The sequence below is a fragment of the Phalangium opilio genome, unplaced genomic scaffold, assembly GCF_054372755.1.
Source record: "Phalangium opilio isolate 3A_F unplaced genomic scaffold, DU_Popi_V2 ptg000240l_1, whole genome shotgun sequence".
Classification (NCBI taxonomy): Eukaryota; Metazoa; Arthropoda; class Arachnida; order Opiliones; family Phalangiidae; genus Phalangium; species Phalangium opilio.
The window spans coordinates 645,569-668,475 of NW_028324224.1; the positions used below are offsets into that span (position 1 = coordinate 645,569).

A 22,907-nucleotide genomic window follows, 5' to 3' on the forward strand; every position below is an offset into this window, starting at 1 on the left:
AAAATTTGCGTCGGCGAAAATCTTAATTGCGATCAATGTTTAAGAACGTTTAGGGGCGAGGAATGTTTTCAAAGTCATTTACAAGGCCCTAAACCCCTTTGCCAAAACTTATTTAACTGCTCGGAATGTTTTAGGTTATAGATTTTAGTAAAAGAAAAGAAAAATATACGTGCTTGGAAATGTACTGTAGCGTGTGTGCAAAGTATCAGGGTTCTGACCATCTTTGTTACATTCAACAAATCAAAGATTTCCCGATTTTAGCTTCGTCCGCGAAGAAAAGACAAAGTAACCTACCGCAATTCGTCTTCGTATTTTTCGACATAGAATCTATACAAATAAAACGTCACGAAGAAGATGGAAAAGAGAAAGGATTCGAACATCAGCCAAAATTACTTATGAGTCAAATTGTTTGCGAAAACTGCGTTGACGAAACAAACTCGAGATTTTGCGCGTTATGCGGACAATTTGGAAACAGAGAGAGAAAATTCGACGGCTCGAATCCTATACACGGATTTATCGAGTATCTAAGAACTATGGCCGACGTTAAAAACGTCATTATAATTAGTCATAACGGTAGTAAATACGACCAGCAATTTTTATTAAGAGAAATAATGGGACGCGACGAAAATTGGCAACCGGAATTAATCGTGAATGGAACCGAGTTATACCAGATAAAACTTTACAATTTAATTTTCTTAGACTCGTACAAATACGTCCCAGTAGCTCTGGCTAAATTTCCAGCCACTTTCGGTTTTAGAGAGGATGACGAATCTAAGGGGTATTTCCCTCACTTTCTATTTAACGTAGTCGACATTAACAATCAAGAACATACCAATTACGTCTTAGAGAAAGGATTACCTCCTAAAGAAGTCTATGGATGCGAAAATTTTACCTCAAAAAATTTGGAATCGTTTCTAAAATGGTATAACGAAGAAAACCATTCTGAAAAGGGTTTTAATTTCTTAAAAGACCTTAATAAATATTGCTCGAATGACGTCACTATCTTGAGATAAGGTTGCTTGATATTACGAAAGCTCTTAATAGATAGAATCGGCGTAGATCCGTTTCGTTGCGGAGCGGTGACAATGCCAGGGTTTGTAGTCACGTCTATCGCAAAACCTTTTTAAAAAAAGATACCATAGGAATAATACCTAAGAATTTATACCGTCTTAAAGAAAATCAGTCTTGCGTGGCCATTGAATGGTTAGTATGGTTAAGTCATAAAAGAGACATTTCTATTCAATCGGCGTATACGGGTAAAGAAGCGAGAGTCCTAAACATGAAAGTAGACGGCATGTTCGAGAGCGAAGTTTTTGAATTTTTCGGATGCTGGTTCCACGGGTGTAAAGTTTGCTTCCCATTAAGTAGACATAGACCTATATCTGGCGATCCGGGGCAAACCTTGAATACACGGTGGGTCAGCACAATGAAAATAATTAACAGACTGGAATCGATAAAGAATATAAAATTGACCACGATCTGGGAATGCGAGTGGAATTTAGAAAATAAAAATAATCCCGAAATTGACGAGTTTCTCTCGAACGAGAACTTATTAACTAAAATTAAAGAACCCTTGAATCCTAAAGATAGTTTTTTCGGAGGTCGGGTAAATACCTTGAAAACATTCCACGAAACAAGGGGTACCGAACAGATTCATTATTTAGATTTCACATCTTTATATCCTTATGTAAATAAATGTAAAAAGAACGTGGTAGGTCACCCCAAAATATAACTCGAGAATATATCCGACATTTTGAATTTGAAGGGTTACTTAAATGCGAAGTTTTGGCCCCGTCTAACCTATACCATTCAGTTCTTCCGGCTAAAATTAATAATAAATTAGTTTTTACATTGTGTTACACGTGTGGCAAAACTAAAAATCAAGAGGAATGTAACCACGAGCCTCACGAAAGACAATTAAACGGTACTTGGGTAATTGACGAACTTAGGCACGCGGTTAATAGAGGTTACGTGATTTTAAAAAAGATCGAAGCTTGGGTTTATGAAATAACCGAATACGATAAAGTCACCGGAAAGAAAGGATTATTTCAAGAATATATCGATAGCTTTTTAAGATATAAAACCGAGACTAGCGGTTTTCCATCAAATTGTAACACCGAACAAGAGAAGCGAGAATACGTTAAAAATTATAAATTAATGGAAGGTATCGATTTGAATCTAGATAACATTAAGACAAGTTGGAAAAACCAAAACATTACCTCTCCGAGTCAAGAGGACTACTACTACAAACTTATTATCCTAGATATAGAATTATTGCTCTTTTTTGAAGTAAAAATTTACGAATTATTAAAGCAGTATTCCAAGCATAGCGAATATACAGTAAAGCAGACGACATTTACATCCCACTGTTAAAAAAAATGGAACTGTTTGACACCTTTAGAGGTGTTTCCTAATGCATCCCCAGTAGCACTTCTATTGGTGTTTAAAAGCACCATTCGAGAGGATGTCAATACGCACCTTTCAAAACGGTGCGAAATAATACCTTCTCTGAAGGAGCTTTTTAAATCCTGTTAGGTGTTTTAATCACTTAGAATAGAGATGTATATTAATACCAGAAAAAGTGTTAATAAACCCTTTAAAAAAAGGTCTTTTTGAGACAAATTAGGTGTTTTTAAATTCCATTGACGTTGGTGCTTTTTAATTCTTGTTAGGTTTAAACCATCACCCTTAATAGAGGATTATAATTATACCAGAAAGGTGTCTATAGACTCTGTAAAAGGTGTTTTTTGAAATTATTTTGTTCAAAACACATGAGTTACCATAGATTAGTCTATCAAAATAGCTGCTCAAATCCAGTGGATTAAGGGTAAACGTTTTTCTGCTGTAAGCCTTATTCAACCGTGTAAGAATTGATATGCGTGTGAAATGGTTACTTTATCCTTTACTGTATATCCTCAATAGTTCTATTTAAGGACCTGATTTACTTCATTTAAATGTGTATTTAATTTTCGGCTCACTGTGAACCGTCAAGACCTCCTCAAAGACACACGAATTCAAGGAACCAATCCGAACAACGCTTACCAAAACATTTCGAAGTAACATTTAGTGAAACTAGGAAAGTTAAATTTCAAGTTTAACCTGTATATAAATGTAGTAAAGCTGAATTAAAAAGTAAACACCAAATTTGATATATTACTATAAAAGTTCTTCTTGGAATATTGAAATGAAACAGAACTTTATAGCTACAAAACTACTTAAAGAATCGTAATGCCGAAACATACTTAACATATTTTCATTTAATATTCTACAATAAGAAAATGTTATGGTTTTGTAAGAGATAATTTTATCCTATTCGCTTTATATTAACTTTGATATGCGTGTAGTGTTTCGACTCAGATGCAATCTTCATTACTCGTTCTATATAAACTTTCACTTGTGTCGTTCCGAAGAAAGAAAATTATCTTAAATATTTAAATAAATATAAATGATATTAATTTTTTTAATCGTCAATATTCTACCTTAATTCTAGTTAAGTGGTTTTAAGAACGTTATTCTTAAAATGATTTTAAACATAGCTATTGTTGACGTTTGACTTCTAGCGTAAACCGTTTTCACAATTTTTGGAAATTTAGGGTATATAAGGCGATTGATTCACGAATGGTAGGAATAAGCGCTATTGCGTGAACCTTTGGTCGAAGCCCTGCCATTGGGAGGCTGGTCGTTTCTCGTAACTTAAGCCGATCGCGCGTACATCTTAATCCCAACGATGTTAATGGAGTAGAAGCCAATGTTTCAGTTTGGCGTGTATGTGGTATACACAGAAGACTATATGATGGTGTTGTCAGAAGACAATAAGTACAGATTAGCGTGTATGTGGTATATACCATTAGAAAAACATGTGTGGCGATAGAGTAATGAAGTAGAATTTTTACCTCTCCCCGAGTGACTGGACGTGTCTGTGGGTCTGTCTGTCACCGCGTTCGCAGTTGGCAAATCGAAGCAAACGTGTTCGTTATTTCCGGAACGTGTTTGCAGTATACAGAAACTCGGAAAATGTTACTTCGTTGCAATATCCATCTTATTTAACGTCAATCATTAACTATCCGTTACACCTTCATCTGCTGTCTAACAACCAATTGTTTCACCCAATGCTAACCGGTATTTAATGGTTTCTAACAACAACACCATGCACTAGTCATTCGTGCACACCACATACGCCACACGTGAGACATGAGAAACGTCTAGCCTCCTAATGGCAGAGCTTCCACCAAAGGTTCACGCAATTGCGCATTTCTATCTCTTAGTGTGAATCAATCACCTTATATACCCAAAATTTACAAAAGTTCTGATATAGGTGTTTCCTAGAAGTATAACTTTATAGATAGCTATGTTTAAAATTATTTTAGGAATTAATTTCTTAAACCTACCGAATTATAATTAACGTAAAATACTGACAATTAAAATAATTCATAGCACTTATATTTATTTAATTATTTAAGATAAACTTCTTTCTTTGGAATGAAAAAAAAGAGAGTTTATATAGAACGAGTAATGAAGATTGCATCTGAATCGAGACACAACTCGCATATCAAAGTTAATATAAAGCGAGTAGGATGATAAGATCTCTTACAAAAGGATAACATTTTCTTTTTGCAGAATATTAAATGGAAATATTTTAAATATTTTTCGGGATTACGATTCTTTTAGTAGTTGGGTAGCTATAAAGCTTTGTTTCATCTTAGACACACAGATACGTCCAGTGTAATAACTCTCCGTGACGTCATCGTCACTCGGAGAGATAAAAACCTGTGTCAAGGGCAAATTCAAGTGATAATTTTATTAATTACTCTAATTCCAAGACATTCCAGCATATTGAACTCTTCGAGAATTATTTTCCCATGATTGAAAAATCAAAATAAGTATAAATTCCTTCAAATATTAGAATAAGCTAGTCCTAAGAAATGTAAAATCATTTAGATTTTTAAAATCTTTGGTTTATTTTTAGGAAGCTTCACTGCGCAGGTAGAATTAGTAGATTATTTCCTTCTGAGCTCATATTAATAACCTTTCACTTTAAAAGACACCATATCAGCTTAAAATGTGTAAAGTAAAGCCCAAAGGTGTTTATTCGCACCATTCGAACAGATTTATATTAAAAACACTATTTCCGTTTAAAAAACAATTTAATAAGGGTCAATTAACACCTAAAGGTGTGCCTACGTACCAGTGAATCACCATTTCCTTAAAAAATACCTTAAAAGAGTCAACTAGTACCTTTTTACGGAGAAAACACCATCTCAGTTAAAAAACACTCCAAAAAGAGTGTATAAACACCTCAAGGTATTTCCGAACACCCATGAAACACCTTTTTTTCTAACAGTGTAAAGATATGTCTTGGACACATTTAAATCAGTTAATGGGGAAAAACAGGAAATGAAGGGTATAAATTTTGGAGGGATATAACCTTTATGTGTTTGAAAAGCCTCAATTGTCTACGCCTCTCTGTTAACCCTATATTCTTATAGCTACATACACAACTGGTTAGCAGTATAAACACTATTGTCTCGTTTCACCTCAACGATATTCTTAGTTTGCCAACATGAGTGTAACCGTTAAATATCAACAATGCTGACATGTGGTTAGGCTGAAAGTCAATGCGCACCATAATAAGAACGAAAACTTCTAAGCTAAAACCCGATAACGATTACTCCTTTCACTGAACTGATGGCCACCATGATAGTTTCTTCTCTTATAAAATCTAAACCTGATTATTTAAACGTGTAATTAACTTTCGGCTCACTCTGAACCGTTAATGTCCCTTCATTTCAGACACGAAAATTAAAATCCAAAGTTTGCTTCACCTCAGGTATCAATTATTTACTTTAAGATTCACTAAGCCTACACTGTTAGAAAAAAATGTGTTTCATGGGTGTTCGGAAATAACCTTGAGGCGTTTATACACTCTTTTTGGAGTGTTTTTTAAATGAAATGGTGTTTTCTTCGTAAAAAGGTGCTATTTGACTCTTTTAAGGTATTTTTTAAGGAAATTGTGATTCACTGGTACGTAGACACACCTTTAGGTGTTAATTGACCCTTATTAAATTGTTTTTTTAAACGGAAATAGTGTTTTTAATATAAATCTGTTCGAATGGTGCGAATAAACACCTTTGGGCTTTACTTTACACATTTTAAGCTGATATGGTGTCTTTGTAAGTGAAAGGTTATTGATATGAGCTTAGAGGGAAATAATCTACTAATTCTGCCTGCACAGTGAAGCATCCTAAAAATAACCCAAAGATTTTAATAGTCTAAATTATTTTACATTTCTTAGGACTAGCTTATTCTAATATTTGAAGGAATTTATACTTATTTTGATTTTTCAATCATTGGAAATAATTCTCGAAGAGTTCAATATGCTGGAATGTCTTTGAATTAGAGTAATTCATAAAATTATCACTTGAATTTCCCCTTGACACAGGTTTTTATCTCTCCGAGTGACGATGACGCCACGGAGAGGTATTACACTGGACGTATCTGTGTGTCTAAGATGAAACAAAGCTTTATAGCTACACAACTACTAAAAGAATCGTAATGCCGAAATATATTTAAACTATTTCCATTTAATACTCTGCAAAAAGAAAATGTTATCCTTTTGGAAGAGATCTTATCATCCTACTTGCTTTATATTAACTTTGATATGCGTGTTGTGTCTCGATTCAGATGCAATCTTCATTTCTCGTTCTATATAAACTCTCTTTTTTTTTCATTCCAAAGAAAGAAGTTTATCTTAAATAATTAAATAAATATAAGTGCTATGAATTATTTTAATTGTCAGTATTTTACGTTAATTATAATTCGGTAGGTTTAAGAAATTAATTCCTAAAATAATTTTAAACATAGCTATCTATAAAGTTATACTTCTAGGAAACACCTATATCAGAACTTTTGTAAATTTTGGGTATATAAGGTGATTGATTCACACTAAGAGATAGAAATGCGCAATTGCGTGAACCTTTGGTGGAAGCTCTGCCATTAGGAGGCTAGACGTTTCTCATGTCTCACGTGTGGCGTATGTGGTGTGCACGAATGACTAGTGCATGGTGTTGTTGTTAGAAACCATTAAATACCGGTTAGCATTGGGTGAAACAATTGGTTGTTAGACAGCAGATGAAGGTGTAACGGATAGTTAATGATTGACGTTAAATAAGATGGATATTGCAACGAAGTAACATTTTCCGAGTTTCTGTATACTGCAAACACGTTCCGGAAATAACGAACACGTTTGCTTCGATTTGCCAACTGCGAACGCGGTGACAGACAGACCCACAGACACGTCCAGTCACTCGGAGAGAGGTAAAAATTCTACTTCATTACTCTATCGCCACACTTGTTTTTCTAATGGTATATACCACATACACGCTAATCTGTACTTATTGTCTTCTGACAACACCATCATATAGTCTTCTGTGTATACCACATACACGCCAAACTGAAACATTGGCTTCTACTCCATTATCATCGTTGGGATTAAGATGTACGCGCGATCGGCTTAAGTTAAGAGAAACGACTAGCCTCCCAATGGCAGGGCTTCGACCAAAGATTGACGCAATAGCGCTTATTCCTACCATTTGTGAATCAATCGCCTTTTATACCCTAAATTTCCATAAATTGTGTAAACGGTTTACGCTAGAAGTCAAACTTCAACAATAGCTATGTTTAAAATCATTTTAAGAATAACGTTCTTCAAACCACTTAACTAGAATTAAGGTAAAATACTGACGATTAAAAAAATTAATATCATTTATATTTATTTAAATATTTAAGATAATTTTCTTTCTTCGGAACGACACAAGTGAAAGTTGATATAGAACGACTAATGAAGATTGCATCTGAGTCGAAACACTACACGCATATCAAAGTTAATATAAAGGGAGTAGGATAAAATTATCTCTTACAAAACCATAACATTTTCTTATTGTAGAATATTAAATGAAAATATGTTAAGTATGATTCGGCATTACGATTCTTTAAGTAGTTTTGTAGCTATAAAGTTCTGTTTCATTTCAATATTCCAAGAAGATCTTTTATATTAATATATCAAATTTGGTGTTTACTTTTTAATTCAGCTTTACTACATTTATATACAGTGTAAACTTGAAATTTAACTTTCCTAGTTTCACTAAATGTTACTTCGAAATGTTATGGTAAGCGTTGTTCGGATTGGTTCCTTGAATTCGTGTGTCTTTGAGGAGGTCTTGACGGTTCACAGTGAGCCGAAAATTAAAAACACATTTGAATTATGTAAATCAGGTCCTTAAATAGAACTATTGAGGATATACAGTAAAGGTTAAAGTAGCCATTTCACACGCATATCAATTCTTACACGGTTGAATAAGGCTTACAGCAGAAAAACGTTTACCCTTAATCCACTGGATTTGAGCAGCTATTTTGAAAGACTAATCTATGGTAACTCATGTGTTTTGAAAAAAATAATTTCAAAAAACACCTTTTACAGAGTCTATAGACACCTTTCTGGTATAATTATAAACCTCTATTAAGAGTGATGTTTTACACCTAACAGGAATTAAAAAGCACCAACGTCAATGGAATTTAAAAACACCAAATTAGTCTCAAAAAGACCTTTTTTTATAGGGTTTATTAACACTTTTTCTGGTATTAATATACACCTCTTTTTAAAGTGATTAAAACACCTCACAATATAAAAAGCACCTTCAGATAAGGTATTATTTCGCACCGTTTTGAAAGGTGCGTATTGACATCCTCTCGAATGGTGCTTTTAAACACCAATAGGGGTGCGGCTGGGGATGCATTAGGAAACACCTCTAAAGGTGTCAAACAGTTCCATTTTTTTTAACAGTGTATTGCGGAAATTAATTGATTTACCCGCCATAGTCCAGGCCTTAGCTTTCTTCTCGAAATCATAAAAGACAGGAATTTATTCTATATACAGATGTAGTATAGATTAAGTAATATATAAACAGCCATTTCAAATAACAATATTAAAATATTTCATTGGAATATCAAAATGAAACAGAGCTTTAAAGCTGCAAAAGTACTAAATGCATCGTAATTACGAAAAACATTTTAACATATTCACTTTATATTATGGAAAAATTGAATATTAAGGCTCTGTAGGATTTCTCTACACATCAAACCAAAGCGAACTGCTAACGCAGCCCACTAGAGTAACAACGGACGGACACACACAGACAAAAAAATAGACTGCTTTTTAACTCTTTCCGTATTAATTTTGAAATAAGAAACAAGATTATCTTAAATATTAAAATAAATATAATTAATATTTAATATTTTCTTCGTTATTTTTTCCCCTTATTGAGCGTTACATCGTTTAAAAAAAGAACAATTAAACATTCTTGAGAGACTTGACTAAAAGTGACGTTTGAAATGAAGCATACGCCTGTTGCTTCGCCTTACTCAAATAGGTAGTATATAAAGGATTCGAATCGCAGCTGTAGATAAGAACATCGCAATTGCGTGAACCTTTGGGGGAAGACCCCGCCATCGGAAGGCTAGACGTTTCTCGTAACCCTAGCCGATCGCCGCGTATGTCTTAACCTTAAGGATGATGATGGAGTAGAAGCCAGGTGTACAGACTGGTGTCCATGAGGGATGGACAAAAGACCAGAAGATGGTGGTGTTTAGAAGCCAGTATATACAGACTGGTGTCCATGTGGGATGGACAAAGACCAGAAGATGGTGGTGTTTAGAAGCCAGTGTTTACAGACTGGTGTCCATGTGGGATGGACCAAAGACCAGAAGATGGTGGTGTTTAGAAGCCAGTGTGTACAGACTGGTGTCCATGTGGGATGGGCAAAGAGCAGCAGATGATGGTGATTAGAAGCCAGTTTGTACTGACTGGTGTCCATGTGGGATGGACTAAGACAAGAGGCTTATGGTGTTAGACAGGCAATGATGTAATAGCCTATTAGTGGAATACAATTTCCGGGAACTGTACATGCGCTCCGGAAATTGAAAATTCCTTTGCTCCGATGTGCAAACTGCGAACGCGGTCACGTGGGTATAACAACAGACAGACACGTCGAAATTAGAACCTCTCTGTGACATACGTCACTCGGAGAGGTAAAAAACGAGGGGTTAAGATCATTGGCAAAATTTATGCTCAATTCTTTATGGGGAAAATTCGCGCAAAGAACTGTTTTAACCAAAACGGAAGTTTTGAAAAATGGTCGAGAGTTATTCGAATTATTATTAAATCCCGAAATTGAAGTTAGAAGTATTATGACTATAAACGAAAAGACGCTTCTATATATCCCTACCGAAGGAAACGAAATTGAACACAAACACACGAATGTAGTAGTCGCCTCATACACTACCGCAATGGCGAGGCTACATTTACTAGAGTCTTTAGAACAAGTTGGTCAAGCCTGCTACTATTGCGACACTGACTCATTATTGTATTTATCCCCTAACGGAGAACCTTTATTACCTACGGGAGACTATTTGGGACAACTTAAAAATGAATTAGAATGTTTTGGCAAGCGAGCATATTGTCAATTATTCGTAAGCGGTGGCCCTAAAAATTATAGCATGATAATATTTGATCCTGACTCGGGGAAAATTTATAATATTACTAAAGTGAAAGGATTTAGATTAGACACTAATTCGGAAAAAAATTATAAATATAAAAAACCTAAAAGCCTTATTGGGCGTAGAAATTGAAGAAAATGAAACTACTGATTTAAAAATACGAATTCCGAAACAAATTAGAAGATTACCAAATCATATTGTCGTATCTCGCGATGAAACTAAAGTATACAGAATAATATTAGATAAAGTAAGAATTTTACCTGATAATTTCGAAACTGTACCATACGGTTATAAACTTTAAAGGAATGTAAGTTTAAAATGTGAAATAAAAGCGCAATTTACAAATTTAAAGTGTTTTTATTTTCTCTTTTATTTTCTTTTTTTTAAAAACAAACAATTTTATCATTTTTTTTAGAATCAACACAATAAAAAATTTTAAAATAAATATTTTCTTTTTTAATAAAAATTTGTATTAACAAGAAATTTCTTTTTTAAAAATCAACAAAACATTAAAAATTTAAAAATTAATGTTTTTAATAAAAATTGTTATTAACAAGAAATTTCTTTTTTAACAATCAAAAAAAATTAAACAATTAATTTTTTTAATAAAAATCGGCATTAAAAAATTAATATTTTTTAATGCAATGCGCCAGGATGTAAAAGAGGCCTTCAAATAAACATTCGTCAAGCTGGCCATGACGAATGTTTATTTGCAATATTTGCATCCTGGCACGGAAGCCGCGTAGTTAGATCATTTCCAATTGGGCGCTAATCGGGAAAATAAGAAAAAAAAATTAGGAACCAATATTTAATCCAGAGGGGGGAAAAATATATGTGAAACTTGTTAGCAAATTGACTGATAAAAAAGAATTTAGGGAAAACACGTTATAGCATAAAAAAAGGTTTCTAAAGATATTTAAACTAAACAATATTAATTCTTACTTTTGGTTGTTGTTGACCTTATTATGGTCAATAAGTCGGTTTAATTGGAACAAAAGCGAATCCACATATTCATCATCGTTGATAAATGGTCTTACACCCGTGAGATACGTCTCGTACTGAGTTTTGACACTAGATGAAAAAATAATTTAAACATTTTGGAGCGCGTGATTGATGTGAGGACGCGCGTGCGATTGTAATTCGGAGATATGAAATAAAAAAAAGTTTAATACATACATGTCAGAATGGCAATTTAAAGTATCTACGGTTGGACCAGGTCCAATAACCCATGGCGTTAGCGTGAAATCAATGTTGTTTTGATCATCGGTTGATGATGGTGATGGTGGAGAAGGGAAGCCGTTTACAGGGAATAAGGTTTCTAGTTCGTGAAACGGTGAAGGAGAAAATGGCGTATCAACATCATGCAAATAACTATGAGAGAGAATAAAAATTTAGCAAAATCGCAATAAAGGTAATAGTATCAAATTACTTACCAATTTGGTCCAAAGGTACAAAAGTGCGTTTCTTCGTTTCGATCCATTTTAGTGATCCGATAAAATTTTGTTCTTAACTCGAGTTGAGTCAAGTGAAAAATGATGGTCCCGAAATAGGCCTAAATGCTCTTTATATTTAGAGAAAGGCCTAAATGCTCTTTATATTTAGAGAAGAGGGATAGTAAAAAGAGGGTTTCCAAAATCATATGGTCTTTTTGACCACCGATGAAGTTTATTTAGGTGGTAGAATAAAGGACTAGTAGAAGCCAAAAAAAAGAGTTTTAAGATTTACATTGAATGTTCTCTAAAAGATTCCTAGTAACAACCCCATCTCTTTACTTTTGGGATTTTAAGTTAGATTATGGTTGACGATGTAACCACTCCTACCTAAAAAGAGAAAGTTGTCAAGTTTTTTCCAAAGAGTATAGGAGAAAAAAGGGTATTTTTCGATAAGAATTTTTGTTGAAAATATGTAGGTCAAGAAAAGTTTGTCAGCTCAATGATAACGTTGGTGATAAAGGTTAGAGCAGAAGAAGAATTTAGTAAATAGTCAAGAAGCAGATGTTTTTTTTTCTTACAAAATACTTAAAAAAAATTATTTGGAGGGACTTTGTCCCTCCAAAAAATTTTGGGGGGGTGAGGGGGACGGCCTCCATCCTCGTGCGTGCGCGTAAAATCCGCGCGCGTTTAAAATTAATTTTCCGCGAGCGCGCGAACGCATTAATTATTTACTTAATAGCATTTCTTATTTTTCATTCATTCGTATTTATATAAAGTTCGAAGTAAGACGTATGATAATACCTTTCGAACATCCAGCATCGATATTGTTAGTCGGTATTTCCGGTAGCGGTAAAACAGTATTCTGTTATAGAATTATAAAAGAATTAGAATATATGTTTAAACCTAAAATTGATCAAATTGATTATTATTATTCGGAATGGCAACCTTTTTATGACGATATGAAAAGTAGTAATATTAATTTTATTCGAGGATTACCGGATGATTTTACTATTTTCGACGGTTCTAAAAATATATTAATGATAATTGACGATTTAATGAGCGAAAATAAAAGTACTTTAATAGCCGATATATTTACTAAATATAGTCATCATAGATCTATATCGGTTTTATTTTTAGTACAAAATTTATTTCATAAAAATATAAGAGAAATATCTTTAAACTCTAAATATATTATTTTATTTAGACAAATTAGAGATAAAATGCAAGTCAATTTTTTATTCAAACAAATCGATCCGTATAATTGGAAATTTATTCAAGAAAGTTACAAAGACGCTACCAAAAATCCTTATTCTTATTTATTATTCGATTTAAGTCAAAATTGTCCCGAGGAATGGAGAATTAGAACTAATATTTTCCCGAATGAAAAAATTACTATCTACGTTCCTAAATAAAAGAAGATAAATTTCGATACCTAGCTTCATTTTTAAGATGGCTATGAAACGTAAAAGACCTTCTTCGAAACGACGAAGGAAAGGAAATTTTTGTCAAAGTTTAGCTAAAAAGAATATACACTTAATTAAAACTTTAAGTAAATTAAAAAGAAATCAACGTTTAGGTCTTTTGAAAAACGCCGATAAAGAACTTATCGAAACTCTAAGCGAAGTCGCGCTTAATACCCTTAACGGAAATCTCGAATTAAGTTCGAACAATTTTAAAAAATTATCTAAATATAAAAATAAATTAAGAAAAATCGCCGATAAAAAAGTTAATTGGAAATTAAAAAGATCGCTATTAATTATTCAAAAAGGCGGAGGGATCTTTTCTTTGCTTTTACCCTTGGCCGCGTCTGTTATTGGATCTTTATTTAGTTCTAGAAAATGAAATTCGCTAAAAAATGACTTTAGTACCCTACGAAAAACCCGAATCGTCTCCGGTTTCCAACGACGTCAATACGTTAACTATTTTGGAAAATGATATGCGCGAAATAATTAACAACGTTAATTTAGACGATAAAACTAAATGGGTTTTATATCAACAATTATGGCAAAGATATCAAACGACTAAAAATCCTCAAGAACATAATTCTTTACAACCTTGGATTAATTTATTTTCTATGGAATATAGATCACGCGCGAAAGATATTTTAAATTATTTGTCGATTAACGAAAGAAGAGTAAAGTGGTCTGATAAAGACGGATCCGTTTTTATAGACGATTCTCGAGTATTAAATAGCGATATTAGCGAATTAGTTTATTACGCTATTAAATATTTCGACGAAGGAAACGTTTTATTATCCCCGCCTATTGGATGGAAAGAATTCGAACCATTTGTCGAAAATTACGTTAAAAAAACTAAACCATTATTTCTTCAACAACAACAGCCGACCCCACCACCACCACCACCACCACCATCAACACCCCAATCATTTCAATTAACAACAACTCCGAGTTCGTTACCGATTAAAAAAAGACTTAGAAATAAAACTACTACCGCAAAAACGCCGAATAGGTCAATTTTAAAACCTAAAAGAAAACGCGTTCTTCCTATAACCCCGGGAATAAAAAAGAAAAAATTAAACAAAGGAGTAGGAGTATGGGAGACTTATCGAACAATCAAGGAAAATCCTTAAACGAAATCTATTTCGACGTTTCGCATCCCGCTTCATTTTCGAGTATCGAATCTTTATATAAGGCCGTAAAAGATAAAGGAATTTCGAGAAAAAATGTACGCGAATTTTTAGAAACTTCGGAAGCTTATACTTTACACAAAACCCCTTTAAAAAAAATTTCCTAGACGTAAAATACCCGTTTTTAATATCGGCGACAGATTCGAATTGGATTTAGTCGATATGAAAACCTATTCTCAATATAACGATAATTTCAATTATTTATTAATAGGTATAGATTGTTTCTCTAGAAAAGGTTTCATTGTCCCTTTAAAGCGAAAGACGGCCGACGAAGTATTGAAAGGTTTAAAAATTATGTTCTCTCCGGATAAAAGCAATTCGCCTCGCAAAATCTATTTCGATTCGGGTAAAGAGTTTGTTAATTTCAAAGTCAGAAAGTTTCTTAAAGAAAGAAATATTAAATTCGACACGATGACTTCCGAACCTCACCACGCCCCTTTCGTAGAAAGATTCAATAGAACGATTAAAACACGAATGCATAAATATTTCACCCATTATAATACTTACAGATACATCGGTCAAATTGATAATTTTCTTAACGCCTATAATTCGGCTTATCATTCGAGTATTAAAATGGCTCCGAATAACGTCAACCCTACCAATATTTTAAGAGTTTATAAAAATATTTATAAAAAAGACCAGAAAACGAAGAAAATAATCGTTAAGACTCCCAAATTTCAATTGGGGGACTACGTGCGCGTGTCGAAACTGAAATCGGCCTTCGCTAAAGGGTACGAAGGAAACTTTTCGATCGAAGTATTTAAAATTGTCGGTATTTTAAAATCGAGAGTTCCTCATTTATATAAATTGCAAGATTTGGAAGGTTCAGATATAAAAGGGTATTTCTACAGTCAACAACTCATTAAATGCTCCAAGCCTCGTAGCTTCAAAATAGAATCTATTCTCAAGAAAAGAAAGCGTAAAGGAAAACTAGAATATTTCGTGAAATTTTTAGGTTTACCCAAATCTCAAAATTCTTGGGTGTTAGCCGAAAATGTCGAACAAATCGGGATTTTACCTGACGCTACCGAGTGATTCCTCTATGGATTTTTTCCCTTCGAACAAAATCTCGTCGTATATTACAAAATTACCTAATCCTATTAATTTAGAAAGTTCCGATAAAAATTGGGAAGTAGCTTTAGTAGAAATTATATATACAAACAGTTTCTATAACGTTTTAAAAGAAAACGAAAAAGAAAAACTCGCGAGGAAAAAAGAAATACATTCAAAAGCTTGCAAACGAAAGAAAGAAAAATTTTAAAAACCTCCCCCTTCTAAACGCCTTCTAAGCGGCTCAATACGCTTTCACTCGCACCGAAACGAAAGTTTTCACAATTTCTCCTAACATATTAACTACTTCTATCGAAAATATATATTTAGGACCCAACCCTAATAGGTCTTTAGTGTGTTTCGTAGATCACGAGGCGTATAATGGGTCTTTCTCGAAAAACCCTTTAAATTTTGAAACTTTCGGACTTAATTATATAGCGTTTTTTGCAAACTCTGAACAAATACCTTCCAAACCCTTAAAACCTGACTTTGACAAGGGGCTGTACGTACGATCTTACTATACTCTTTTCAGCGGCTCTGACACACACTATAGTGACCAAGGAGTAAACATTAGTTTCGAAGAGTTTGCAGCTGGTTACGCCATATTCTGCTTCGATTTAAGTCAAGATAATTCCGCTAGTCAAACAAATCATTGGAACCTTGTTCGACAAGGGCAGCTGAGGCTAGAACTAGGATTTAAAAAGGCTCTCGCGAAAACACTCAGTTGTATCGTATTTTCGGAATTCCAATCTTTGCTAGAAATTGACAAGAATAGAAACGTCTCTATTGTTAGTTAAACACAATGAATATCCAAGAAATAACGACTATTTTAAAGAATTATAAACATTTCAAAGGGGTTTACCCTAGTGACATGTTACCAAAAATAATAGAAAATTACCCTTCATCGGTAATAGTAAATTTAGATCCTAAAAGGGCTGAAGGCTTTCATTGGATTGCTATATACTTTGACGGACGTAAACACGCCTACTACTTCGATTCACTAGCTATTGGTAATGTAGTACCATCAATCAGGATATTTGTCAAAACGAATTCTTCTAAATGGTCTTATAACAAAAGAAGACTACAATCCTTATCAAGTTCATCTTGCGGACCCTTTGCATCGCCTATATTTTACATAGATCTAAGAAAAAAAGTTCCGCCTCTTTCATGAAAAAATTCAAGAAAGATCCTTTGAAAAACGAATTTATTATATCCAAAATGTTTAAAAGCATTATTTCTACCAAACCAAAAGATGTTCGACAGTAATTACTATAGTTGACAGGGTATTATTAGCATTAATCTTCGCGCCACTTTTGTTTTCTCGGGGTAGTATAAATAGGACCTATCCCTATTGGGACTATTCGTACTCTTCAACTAGAACTACGCTGGTACGGATCTTCATTTTTTCTCCGACAATATGTCTAAATCAGTCGTGGTAGAATTCGACTATCTTTTGGGAAAAACTAAAGAAAATAAGCGTCCGTCGTTTATACCTAAAGAATTGGCCATCGCTACCGTAGAATCAACACCCTCCGTCATTTCATGGACCTTCAAATCGCCGTACGATGAATACCACGTAGATCCCGATAACCGAAGAACCAATTTTTATACTACCCGATACATCCACGGCATTTCTTTCCGAGATGGTGACGTACCTTCCCATATACTATCGGCATGCTTTAATTACGCAACGCGAGACGTTGCTACCTATTTTTCTAAAGGAAAAGAAAAATGCGCTTTTTTAGAAGAAAAGTTTAATATTAAAGACGTTATTGATTTAAACGAAATTGGTTGCCCTAAGGCAACGGAAATTGAGGATGAGCCCCCCGTTAAATGTTTATTCCCCCATCGATTTCTCTCCCATCGCTCAAAACCGTGCGCTTTTGATAGAAGCGTACTATTTGCTTCGTATTTGTATAAAAACAAAGAAAACATTAACTTTTAAATTTTATTTTTAATTGTTTCATTCGTAATTATTTTGTAAAACTTTTAAATTTAATTTTTAAATTTTCATTCTTAATTATTTTGTATTTTTATTTTATTGTCATTAAATATTTTTAAAATGTATATATCGATCTTATTTATTTTGACGTCATACACCTTTTTTTTTAACTTCCTATAAATATCTCTACATCGTCGACAAATTTCTCATTTACGATTTAGACTCCCCAATATGAACTACGAAATTCAAAGATATCACAGTTTTTGTCATTTTCCTTTCCCCGAAATTGATAAAGGAACTTTAGCTAGAGTAGGCTTTTATTATTTACATTATGGGGATCATGTACGCTGTTTTCACTGTAACGGTATTTTAAATAACTGGATGAAAATCTCAGACCCTTTCGAAGAACATTGGAAACAATTTCCTACTTGTAAATTTATAAAAGGATATCCTACAAATAACATACCGAGAATACCCGATGTACCCGATATTATACGTCTTAAATCTTTTAAAACCTGTCATGATTTAACTAAAATAGAAGAAGAAAAATACATAAACTAAAAATTATGGTTAAATTTAATAAGGTTATAAAAATATATCATATTTCCCCCGAAGATCGAAGAAATTATTTTTTAATAGATAAATTAAGATTTAAACATAGAATACATCAAATAAATATATTATTAGGACCTTTACTTATTAAAAGAATCAACGAAAACACTTACATACCCTCCTCACCCCCCTTCCCGATCAATAATTATATAAAAGAGAATTCGAACGCTTTCGAATCAACATTCGCTAGTTTACAACCGAACGAGCAACATCACGCCTAAATGTCTTCTGAAATTTCTAATAAAAGACCTATCAAAACCCTGAATCTACCGTTACTAAAAGAAAGAAGATGGAAGGACGTCTTAAGAAACTTAATTCGAAATTTCATCTTAGTAAAACGCTTTATCTTACATTCGGTCTCGTCGATGATATGGAAATTGAACTTTTTCTTAGAAGAAAAACTAATCTTAAAGGATTTCCTTTACCTCTCGAAACCTGGAAACATTTTATGGACAAATGGAATGATATATATCAATTAGTAACTTCGAATCCTGATAAAAATTCTAAAGAATTTTCCATTTTAGAGGATAAGACGAATCAGAGTTATATTAAACTTCACGCGTCTTTAGACGGAATAATTTTTACTTTTCAAGATATCGAAGACTTTAATTTTAAAATATCACCCAAAGAAGTCCTAACTTTAAACAGACAAATACCTAAAATAACGAAACATTTAGAACTTTTAAAGGCTAATACTTTATCTCTGGAATGCATGATTGAAACTGTATACGATATTCTTTTCAAACTTAACAAATATTTATTCGAAGACGAACCGTACATACGTATTCTCGAATCATTCTACGAAAACTTCGATGAATTAATTAATTATATTATGAATTATATTACTCCTACTGAAATCATTCTTAAATTTAAAGAAAACCTAGAAAAGAAAAAGTGCATGTGCACTTTAAAACCATTTAATCTTTATAACTTAATAATTTCCCAATAAAAATATTTTAAAACTAGATTGGAAAAAGATTTGTAAAATCTTGTAAAAATAAAATTTTTTGAAAAACATATATTAGGGTCTTAGTCATCTTGTTTTCCTACTACAACGTACCCTTTTAAATAAGATCCGAAAAGAACAAATCTGAGCTTAAAGAGGACCCCTCTCGACTCGAAGAAATTCTTCTTTTTTTCCCTCAAATAAGGTTGACCATACCGACATCTAGCGGTGAAAAAAATATCTTTCCCTATAAACCCCAAAAAAGAGTTTCGCCTCTCTAAAACATATATTTTACCTGTAATACCAAATGGGGTGAGGGGAGGGGTGGATGAAAATATGGTCGGCCAGGTTCCCTATAAACCCCCAAAAAGATTTTCCCTATAATACCAAATGGGGGGTCGGCAAAGGGGGGGTCGCAGAAAAAGAGGACATATATGGGGGGGAGGGGGGTTTCCCTATAATACCAAAGGGGGTCGGCTAGGGGGGTCGCAGGGGAGATCCATTCCCTGTACTGCCGTACTATTCTCTCTCTGTAAAGCTATATGCTCGGTATCTTCTGTGAGAAAGTTCGGGAATTTGGACTAAAATCGGAGATACTCTGTTTCCCACCGTTATAATATGGGATGGAAACATGAAATTCTGCGAGATTTCTCGATTTTATAAAATATTACACTAAGATTCTTAATGTTCGTAACGATTCGCGAAATACTTTGAATATTTACATCATACTCTTCATATTCTCAGTATACTTTTTGTATTACATGTATTACACCACCATACTTTGCAATATTTCAATATTTCGAATATACTTCACATTACTTTTCGATATTTCTTAATACTTTAAATATTACAAAACCAAATGTACACCTACTTCACGTAGTGGCTACCCCCTCGGCATCCGCATTGTACTGTCATGGGTAAATCATAATCCTTTCTCCTTTAAAATCACCAATGAATGAAAAATATAACCTTAACACAATTTATCCCTTTTCACTCTAAGTGTGTTAATTTATTTGTGCAGAGTACATTTCCAATGCACTGTTATAGACAAATCATAATCCTCTCCCTTTGAAAATCATTAATAACTCGTTTCATTCTCCCTTTAAAAAGACGAGCGATACTTCTTCTTCTTCAGACCAAGTCAAACTAATACCCCCATCATTAGATGTTCATCAAACGATGTGGCTAAAAATAAAACAATATGAGGTACACAAGCGATTTGACCAGCACTGCCTATAAACAAAAATTATCAATTGAAGTTTGAAATTTGCCCATAAACGTTTATTATAATTTATATAATAAACTTTTAATTTTAACATAGAAGATCACTCACACAATAATCATCACTAATCTTCAGAAACTAATTTCTTAAATAAATAAAGTACGTTGGCGGTGCAGAGACAGATAAATATGGTTTTGAGTATTATTTACAAAATTTGCATTCGATTTCGCACGCGAAAAAAAGATAAAAGACGTCGGCCGGAAAGTTTGAATTTGCTACAAACCAACCTGAAAGTGAATCAGAAATTTACAGTTTTTGTCTCTTCAATATATGTGCTTAATTTCATACAATTTAATCTGTATTAAATTCTCAATCGAAAAAGCTTTAGCCTATTACATATATCTTATTTGTTTGTCTTAAAATTACTATTTCTATACTATAAATAAGGTTACTTAACCAAACTTCACAAATAATAATTATTTATTATGACTGGTCATTTAGTTCATTTCAGACGCTTTGAAATTATATTTAAATATATTCCACATTCGATTAGGTAACCTAACTTTAACAAAAATCTAATTACCATCACGCACAAAGCCAAGAATTTAATTATCAGATTTTAATTGAGTAATGAAAATAAACTATTATTTACATTGATATCGATTACCGTGACTAAACTTTGTCTAACCCATATAAAAAATTTAATCATGGAAAAAAGTGATAAAGAATACTTTACTAAACTAACCATCAACGATAAATACACCATTACATTATTGCCACGCGTCAAGAAGCGTTATTAGAAGCAGTGCGAGTCGGAAGAGACACCTCCGCCCCTGCTTGTTGGATTCTCAACAAGTAAATACAGGAATGGCCTATTAACTTAATGCAGCTTGCTTTCGATACAGGTTGTGAATGCAAATTTTCTAACTAGATCACCACGGCTTAGTTTATGTTCCGTATTTTACGAAGTTTAATTTTTTTTTTCAAAATGTTCACCGCTATCGTTGTTTTTCATGATCATACGTTTATAAATTAAAGCTATTTAATGTATTCGCTACTATTGCATTTCGTTGTAGCCATTTCAGTTCGCGGTTATGACTTTCAATGAAATTCAGCCTTTAATCAAACATTTGACATTTTAACCTGATAGGAGTTGCCTTACCAAAACTTCTGGAATCGAATCCACCTGCATGTGTTTTCCCTAAGTCAACTGTTTTAATTCTTCACCATTTTATTATTAAGGAAAGTTTTGATTACAAAGGATTTCTGAAAAACTCGTACCCCATACTCTCACTTACAAATCGCTTCATTTCTTTTTTGTGCGCAAATAAATTTTTAATTTTCGTCCTTTGCAAAAATTAAAATGAATTGACTATTGGAATTAACGGATTTAACTTCAAGTTAGTTACTTTGATTGGCAATTGAGTAAGTGAAGTTTATTGCAATTATAACTCAAGGAGCTAACCAAAATTAATTTTGAAGACTTTAGGGCGCCATTCAGGACCTTAATTATGTGATATGTTTCAGATTATTAATTTTATGTACTCAAGTTGATGATGATCAAGTCAAAACTCTTGAAAGCGGCACTAGTCAGCGCCGCGAGTCAAGAAAAAAAATCAGCGATTAAAATTAAATCTCTTAAATTAACTGCTTATATTAAAGAACTAGATTTAAGTTGAAATCAACCGTAGAAAGTTTGAAACGTAAACAAGAAATTTCATAATTGAATGAATTGAATATTGAAAAGGTACAAGAACATTAACTGTTGAAGGTGAAGTATGAGACATTTCAATAAAAAAGCCTACTGTCTGCTGAAAATATAAAAAATTGTAATAAAAGCATCAAGTTTTACACTGGACTCGAAAATTATTTCATGGGCCTCTTCAACTATTTAAACCCTGGGGAAAATGGTGAAAATTTGAAAAGATGACGCAGGGCCGAAAAATCTTTGGGGAAAAAATGGGACGTCCTCGAAAGCATAAATCATTGTATAAATTTTTTCTCTTCATGATACGGTTAACATTGGGATTATATGAATATGATCTCGCGCAGCGTGTCCAAATCAGTGAAAGTACAGTTTGTCGTATCATTCTAATTTGGATAAATTTTATGAACGTTCCAATGGGGGAACTCGAATTCTGAGCTCCTCGAGAAGAAATCTATACTAATATTCCCCAAGCTTTCAAAGAGAAATATCCATCCACTAGGAAAATTATAGATGCGACAGAGCAGAGAACTGTCAACACAAGCCAGAATTTGCTACTGTAGCGGGGACAAAATGGCTGTCTAGTATTAAAGTCCCATGGAGATGAAAATTTGAGCGGGGGCCTTCGCCACCGCTGCCCTTGTAGTTGACATGCCTTTGCGACAGAAATCAAATGTGAAAGACCAAGCTCATTTGTTTTGCAGTCTGGAACATACTCGCACTTCAAGTATACAGATACGTATGAAGGGTTATTGGGTTTCGCTCCAGATGGAACACTGACTTTTGTTTCGTCTTTGTT

General features: G+C 33.4%; 1 protein-coding gene across 1 annotated transcript; it reads left to right on the top strand.

The window, feature by feature from the left end:
* The first annotated feature begins 1,426 nt into the window (after window positions 1-1,426).
* Window positions 1,427-10,852, top strand: LOC149612615 (uncharacterized). The gene is made up of 4 exons (XM_089858396.1): window positions 1,427-1,640; window positions 1,706-2,164; window positions 10,232-10,498; window positions 10,677-10,852. Exons 1-4 carry the CDS (start codon window positions 1,427-1,429, stop codon window positions 10,850-10,852), a joined length of 1,116 nt encoding a protein of 371 aa, XP_089714522.1.
* Window positions 10,853-22,907: the final 12,055 nt, after the last annotated feature.

Coding starts and splice junctions, on each gene's coding strand:
- LOC149612615 (XM_089858396.1), top strand. CDS start 1,427: ATGAAAATAATTAACAGACTGGAATCGATAAAGAATATAAAATTGACC. Junction 1,641..1,705: donor AACATTCCACGAAACAAGGG/GTACCGAACAGA, acceptor AAATGTAAAAAG/AACGTGGTAGGTCACCCCAA. Junction 10,499..10,676: donor AAATGAATTAGAATGTTTTG/GCAAGCGAGCAT, acceptor TATTGGGCGTAG/AAATTGAAGAAAATGAAACT.